The 7,473-nt window shown below is 59.8% G+C and overlaps 1 protein-coding gene across 1 annotated transcript; it reads right to left on the bottom strand.

Annotated features, from left to right (window-relative positions):
- Window positions 1-255: 255 nt before the first annotated feature.
- Window positions 256-6,559, bottom strand: LOC106722184 (voltage-dependent P/Q-type calcium channel subunit alpha-1A-like). The gene is made up of 5 exons (XM_014519803.1): window positions 6,536-6,559; window positions 5,631-5,744; window positions 3,824-3,859; window positions 1,335-1,554; window positions 256-452 (listed from the first exon to the last, which is right to left on the bottom strand). The coding sequence occupies exons 2-5, from the start codon at window positions 5,733-5,735 to the stop codon at window positions 256-258; spliced, it is 558 nt and encodes a 185-aa protein (XP_014375289.1). The 5' UTR covers window positions 5,736-5,744; window positions 6,536-6,559.
- Window positions 6,560-7,473: the final 914 nt, after the last annotated feature.

Below are 7,473 nucleotides of genomic sequence, written 5' to 3'. Positions count from 1 at the left end.
TTGAAACCTGGACTGGCTCCCCCCTCCCTCCTGCTCAGGATCAGACCCATTCTCCCCCTGCCCCCCAACTTAGATGTCTGGCTGGGGCTGGGGGTAGGGCTGGGGCAGGGATCATTCCCACAGGATCAGGCCCACTCCTCCCCTTTAGGCCCCTGCCCTGGGGGAGGGCTCTCAGCATCACAATATGGGGAATCTCCTTAGATGCACCTCCAGCTCCAGCCCCAGCTGCTCTTCCTCCCCACCCCCACTGGGGCCCTAGAGGATGAGGGGGGTGGGGCAGGGGGCACCCCAGCGGCGGTCACGGTCGCGAGGCCGCCCATCCTCGTGCCGGTGGTGATGGTGGTGATGGTGGTGGTGATGTCGCCGGTCCTTGGGGCGTCCACGCTCCCCATCACGCTCCTTCAGGGGCAGTTCACCCGATGGCGGTGTCATGCTCAGGTCCGTGCCCAGGCCTGCCAAGAGGGTGGGACAGGTAAGGAGCTCACTGGGAACCAGCGGGAGAGACCCAATCATGTTGGCTGTGGGGGAAGAGGGTGATGCAAGGCCTACCCTGACATGGGAGACCTGTGGTCTGTCGTGCAATCACATAAGAGACCTGTAGCCCCAGCTGTGCAATTGCATGAGACTCCTGTGCCTCATCTTGCAATTGCACAAGACTCTTATGCCCTATTGTGCTATTGCACAAAACCCATGGCCTGGACTGTACAATCACATGAGGATCCTGCGACCCGTCATGCAATTGCATAAGTGTCCCATGCCCTGATGCAATCACACAAGAAACCTGTGGCCTGGGTTGTTCAATGGCACAAGAGTCCTGCAGCCTGCCATACAATTGCATAAGAATCCTGTGCCCTGTCATGCAATTACACAAGACTCCTGTGCCCTGTCGTGCAATTGCACAAGAGACCCATGACTTGGGCCGTGCAATCGCACAAGAGTCCTGCAGCCCATCATACAATCATGTGGGAATCCCATGCCCTGGCATGCACTTGCACAAGAGACTCACAGCATAGGCCATGCTATTGCATGAGTGTCCCACATCGTGGTCCGTGCCATCACAAAAAAGAAACCCAAAGCATCTGCTGTGCAGTCACTGTCGGTGGGATGGCACAGGCTCAGGGAGCTGCGGGGTCACCAGAGTCAGGGGCCAGGGCTGGGGACGCAAAGGCAGGGGTTTGGCGGGGGCAGGGGGCATCAGAGGCCAGGGCCTGTGGGGGCACCAAGAAGCATCATGGAAAGGGGCCAGGCACTGGGAGACATTGGCGGGGAGTACAGCTGTGGGGCATGAGGGTCAGGGGATCAAGGGGGTACCAAGGGCTGAGGGAGCCACGGACCTGCATCAGCATCTGCGTAGCGGCCCAGTGAGCGGTCAGAGGCACGGTGGGCACGGTCCCGGTCCCGGTCCCGGTCCCGGTCCCTGCGGCGCAGGTGATGGCGCTGTGCATCATCGGGGGGGACGCGCTCCAATGAGTAGTCATCCAGGCGGATGCCCCGGGCCCGCGGGTGCCCCAGCACTGAGGCCGAGCGCTTCATGGGGCTGACATCTGGGATAGTCTGTGCAGAGAGAGATGGAGACACAGAGGGCACCAGGGCCGTGGGTGCTGGGATGTGGCTGGGATCCCTCCCACCCCCCAAGGAGCACACACCTTTCCCCCAACAACCCATGGAGCTGTTACATGGACATGGTGAGTCCATGGAGGGATGGACCTCCCCTAGGGACATCTGGGATTCAGCCCCAGTGCACTCCACTGGCCTGATGGGGAAACAAAGGCACAGAGCAGGGCCTCTAGGCTGCTTCCCCCACCAACAGCCTTGGGACTCAAGAGGTCTTGCCTCTGCTCCCACGTACCAACTGAAAAAAGAACCCAGGAGTCCCGGCACCATGCCACACCACACCATGCCACGCTCCATTTAAACGAGACAACCCAGGAGTACTGGGATGCCCAGGCCTTTTTAATCGCTAGTCTATGCTCTACTTTGGGAAAGGACCCAGAAGTCCTGGCTCCCCCTCCTGCTAGCCAGCAGATCCCACCAGCCAGAGAGAGAACCCAGGCGTCCTGGCTCTCAGACCCACCTCTTTAACCCTGCCCCCCACCTCCTCCCTCTTCCAAGGCTGATGCCCTTTTGCCCTGTGCCCAGGGTGGGTATCAAGCTGCCCAGTCAACATCCCTGGCCTTACTGTAATAACCTAATACACAGAATATATAGATCCATGCACATCCAGGTCCTGGTCAGGACAGCAGGTGGTTGGCACTACCACAACACACCTAACATATGAATGTACAGCTCCCTGCATGTCAGGAGGATCTCTGGCACTACCATAATACATCTAATACATAGTAAGGTACAGCTCCCTGTATATCAGGGAACTGGTCAGGAGAGGGCAGGTCCCTGGCACTACCACACTGCACCTAATAGACAAAAAGTACAGATCCCGGCACGTGCAGGTCCCTGTCAGGGCAGTGAGTGGTTGGTGCTACCATAATATACCTAATATACAAATGTACAGCTCCCTGCACATCAGGCAGCTGGTCAGGAAGGAGGCACCAAGGAGGGTCTCTAACACTACAGTAATATAGGTATACTATAATATACCTAATACATAGTAATGCACATCATGGTCCTGCTAGTGGGTGACTGGCACTACTATAATACAGCTAATACATGGTAATGTACAGCTCCCTGCACATCCTGGTCATGCTAGTGGGTGGTTGGCACAACTGTAATGCATCTAATATACAAATGTACAGCTCCCTGCACATTAGGGGCATAGTCAAGAGGGTGCCGGTCCCTGGCACTACCATAATATATCTAATACATAGTAATGCATAGCTCCCTGGTCAGGATGGGGGCTGCTGGGTGCTGCCCCAAGACACAGAGCCCCACTGGCTGCTCCCTGCTGGCTGCCCTCTGCCTCCAGGCTCAGCTGGAGGGGCCCATTCTAGAGACTGCCCCCTGCTGCCACTTGGGGTAGGGGGTCCAGGAGCCCTGCTAGGAGCAGACAGAGCTGGACTGGGGGGTATGCACCATGCTGCTTTTGAAGGCTGTGGCTGCCTGGTACAGCATCCCCTGGCAGGGGGTGCAGGGCCGTGCCGGGGCACAGGACTCTGCCGTGGGGCCGGTCTGATGCACAAGGACGAGATGGGGCAGAAAAGTGAGGGGGAAGGACCTGGGGAGGAAGCAGGTTGGGGGAGAGATGGAGGGCATATGGGCACAGACAAACAGAGAGAGCAGGGTGATTATGGGCCTCGAAATATAGGCTGCAGAGAGATGGACAGACAGATGGACACCTAGAAAGGAAGTGAATGGGGAAAGATGGGTGGGGATAGAAATGGGGTATGAGGACTGACAGAGAGAGAACTCAAGGGAGAGACAGACAGAAAGACACATACAAATAGAGATAGAGACAGACCAGCCAAAAAGAGAAAGAAAGACAAACAGAGAGACAGGTAGATAGGCAGAAATACACAGAGACAGGCAGAGAAAGGGAGAGACAGACAGAGAGGGACAAACAGGGAGACAAAGACAAACACACAGATAGATAGAGAGACAGCTATAAGGACAGACAGACAGCAAATGAGATAGACAGGGACAGACAAACAGAAAGACACGCACACGAATAGATGAATAGACAGAGACAGACAGATACACGCATGTGCGCACGCACACGTGTAGACAGACAGACAGACAGCTGGGACGGTAGGTAGGTGGCAGTCAGGGACAATGGACAAGCCATGGACTGTGTCCATCTGTCCATCCATCCAAGGACGAGCCCACGGCATGGGGTAGGGAGGGTGCTGGGGGGCCTTGCGGCGGTACATACACTGAGATTATTTCCTCGGGGCCGCACCTTCCTCCGCTGCGGGGGCCGGGCAGGGCGGTGCACACAGAGAGGGAGAGAGAGAGACAGGAGATAAATACGGGGGGGGGATGAGATGGGGAGGGACACCAGGGAACAGGGGACAGCAGCACGGCAGGACCCCCCAGCATGCTCCCGGCACCCCCCCAACACAGCGCCAGCCCCAGAGCAAGCTGCAGCCCAGCTCTGCCCCCCGCCCCCAGCAATAGCCCCAGTGGGCTGGGATCAGCCCCCCCCCAACCAGAGCAGCAATGCCATAAGCATCTACACAGGCCCCTCTGGAGTGAATCCGGATTAGCCAGCAAGGGGAAAGCAGGCTGAGCCCCCTGCCCCTTCCTCCCAGTGCGGACGCTCCAGGTCCTGAAGTGACTCTGGTTTGGCCCTTGTTCAGCTCCAGCCTGCAGGGACCCAGCGATGAAAGTGGTGTGGGGGAAAAGAACCCAGGAGTCCAGAGTCTTGATGCCCCTGTTTTAAGTGCTGGATCCCTCCCGCCTCCCAGAGCAGGGAGAACCCAGGTGTCCAGGGTCCCAGCCCCACCCTGCTCTAACCACTAGCGGTACTGCCCTCCCAGAGCTATGAAAAAACACAGGCATTTGGGCTCCCAGCATGCCCTGCTCCTCTCCTCCAAACAGAAAGAGAACCCAGGTGTCCAGGTTCCCAGCTCCCCCTGCTCTAATTGCTAGCTCTACTGCCCTCCCAGAGCGGGGAGGGCACCCAGGTGTCCAGCACCCCCTCACCCTGCTTCATGGATGCCCTGCATGGACACATGTGCAGTGTATTGGTGCAGCGCTCACACACACGTGTCCTCATGCTCACACACACGTGTCCTCACGCTCACACACACGTGCGGCTCGATGCCATTGCCCCATGCTGAGCCCAGCACTGCCCAGCTCATGCGTCATCATTACCGCCTCCCCCTTCGTCCCCCCTGCAAGCCACACTGGGGTGTTGTTGTTAAGAGAGATGGGGTGAGCACCCCTCCCTTGCACCCCCCCACCTGTTGCTAGGCAGCATGCGCCATGCCAACATGGGAAGCTCATGTCACAAGCCTGATAGAAGCAGCGGGAAGTGGGAAATCTCATGGGGGGGCACTGGGGGCAAGCAGAACGGGAAGAGAACCCAGGTGTCTGGGCTCCTGCCCCCTGCTCAAACAGCAACCCCTCACTCCCTTCCCACAGCACAGTGAGAGAGCCCAGGTGTCCAGGCTCACAACCTCCCCCCAACACCCCCTCTCTTACCCAGAAGGACCCACTCCCCCCACAGAGCTGGAGGGAACCCAGGCATCCAGGCTCCCAGACCTTCTCCCACTCCCCTCCCAGAGCTGGACCAGAACCCAGGCATCTGGGCTCCCAACTCTCCCTGCTCTAAATCCCCCAGCCCCAACTTGCCTCCCAGAGCTGCAGAGAACCCAGGCATCCAGGGTGCCAGACCCCCCTGCTCCCTATCTATCTTGTCACCCCACCACAGCAGCCCAGCCCCCTGCAGCTACCCAGTGCTAGGGACTGCACTTGCTTCCTCCCAAGATGGAGGCGCCAGAGTCCCATGCAGCATGCATGGTTGGGACTGGTGCAGGTAGTGACACATGTGTCCCCAGCCCACAGGCCCCAGCACCATCATGGTATGCCACAGCATGGAACTCCCCCCTACCCCTGGCTGGGGAAATGCTGGAACGTGGCAGCCAACTGGCAGCTCTTGCGGAAGGGCCTGAGGGAGCTGTGGGGGGTCTCAATGTCTCCCCCCAGCCTAAGCCAGCACCACCTGGTGCCCTCACCTGGTTCTCGGCAGGCAGCCGTGGCATAGAGGCAGCTCGGCCATGCCCCTGCATGGGGGGGTAGTGATCACTGTCCGAGTAGCCGTCCTTGCCAATTTCCCGCATCTCCACCGACTGCAGGGGGCAGCTCTGTGTTAAGTGGGGGAAGAGAAGGAGGCTTCCCCACAAGTGAGAACCTAGGAGTCCCTGAGCTCATGCCCCACCTCCCAAGTCTCTTGGGGCCCAGATACCGGCTCCTGTTGTCCTCCCATTCCCTGCTCCAATCCACCAGTCCTGGGAGAACCTAGGCATCCGGGCTCTCACCTACAATCTCTGCTCTAACCCATCAGCCCCTACTCCCCTCCGAGAGCTGGGAGAGAGTCCAGGCTTCCAGCACTCCCTGCTTTCACCCACCTGCCCCAAGAGAGAACACAGGAATCTGGGCTCCTAGCCCCTCCTGCTTTCACCTCCCAGCCCCACATCTCCTCTCAGAGCTGAGGAGAGAACCCAGGCATCCGAGCTCCCAGCCCCTCCTGCTCTCACCCCCCAGTCCTCCCCCTCCCCACCATGGGGCACTTCGGGATGGGGGCAGGGGGCACCTGGGAGCTGGGCCGGCTATTGGGCAGATCATCGGGGCGGGCACGCTCAGGGCTCCAGGTGCCCGTCTTCTGGAACATCTCCTGGGCACGCTGCGTCACCCAAGACTGGCTCTCCTTCATGCCGCCCTCGTGCCCCCTGCAACAAGCCCCCATCAACCCCAGCCCCCCCGCCCGACCCATGGCCATCAGCAGGGGGCGCTGTGGGACGGGAGGGCAGGTCTGAGGCCCCTCAGCCCCAGCCTGGCCCTGCAGGGGGTGCTGTGGGGGGAGGGGCATGATCCCTGGCTGGGGAGGAGGGGGGGCAGGATCAGGCCCACCAGAACTTACAAGCCTCCTCCTTGGTCGAGGGGAGGGGGTGGTAGTGCATCCTGCCCAGGACCCCGCTCCTGGCCAGGAGATGGCGGCTCCATGCGCTGGAACATCAGTGGTGTCCGATTCTGTGGGGACACCGGGGGGTGAATGAGAAAGGGAACTAGGAGGCAAAGAGGGGGGTTGCGCCCAGCCCCTATGGGGGACCTGCAGCGGGATAAACTGAGACAAGGTGGTGATGGAGGGGGCAGGGCTGGGCATGACACTGGGGTTCAGTACCTGCTCCTCCCGCATGGCCTGCAGCTTCTTGGCTTTGCTCTGCCGATAATACTCCATGATCATCATGGCCGCATAGATCTTCCCCACCGTCAGGTCTGTAGCTGGGGTGGGGCAAAGATAGTGTGAGGCCCAGAGCCATTGGTGCAGCCTCCCCACCCTGCCCCCACATCCCCCAGGGCTGGTCCCTCCCCCCACTCTGGCCCCCATTGGGAAAAGAACCCAGGAGTCCTGAATCTCATTACCACTCCCCACCCCCATTCTACCACCCCACCTCCACCCTTTCCTTCAAAGAGCTGCAGAGAGAACCCAGGAGTCCTGATTCCCACCTCTCCACACTAGACCCCAATCCTCTCCCAGAGTTGGGATGAGGACCCAGGCAGCTGGACTCCCAGCTCGGCATGCCCCCACCCAGGCACCACTGAGCAGTGCTGCCCCTGTGGGGTGGGGTGGACTGAGGGAGGGGGCGATCCTGGGGAGGAGGGGGCGGTGTCTGGATGGGACATGCCACTCCTGGCAAGAGATGACAGGTGGGAGATCTGGGCAGAACACGCTGCCCATGGCAGAGGGAGGGGTCCTTACATTTGTGGGGGGTGACAAGGAGGTCCAGGGTCTTCTGGGACAGGTTGGGCCAGATGGCCATCATCTCCTTGCGCAGCTCTGCATCCATCTGCTGCTTG

Source organism: Alligator sinensis, unplaced genomic scaffold, assembly GCF_000455745.1.
Source record: "Alligator sinensis unplaced genomic scaffold, ASM45574v1 scaffold707_1, whole genome shotgun sequence".
In the NCBI taxonomy this organism is placed as follows: Eukaryota; Metazoa; Chordata; order Crocodylia; family Alligatoridae; genus Alligator; species Alligator sinensis.
Note: the sequence above shows the minus strand (reverse complement) of the source record. Positions and strands in the feature narration are given on the sequence as shown.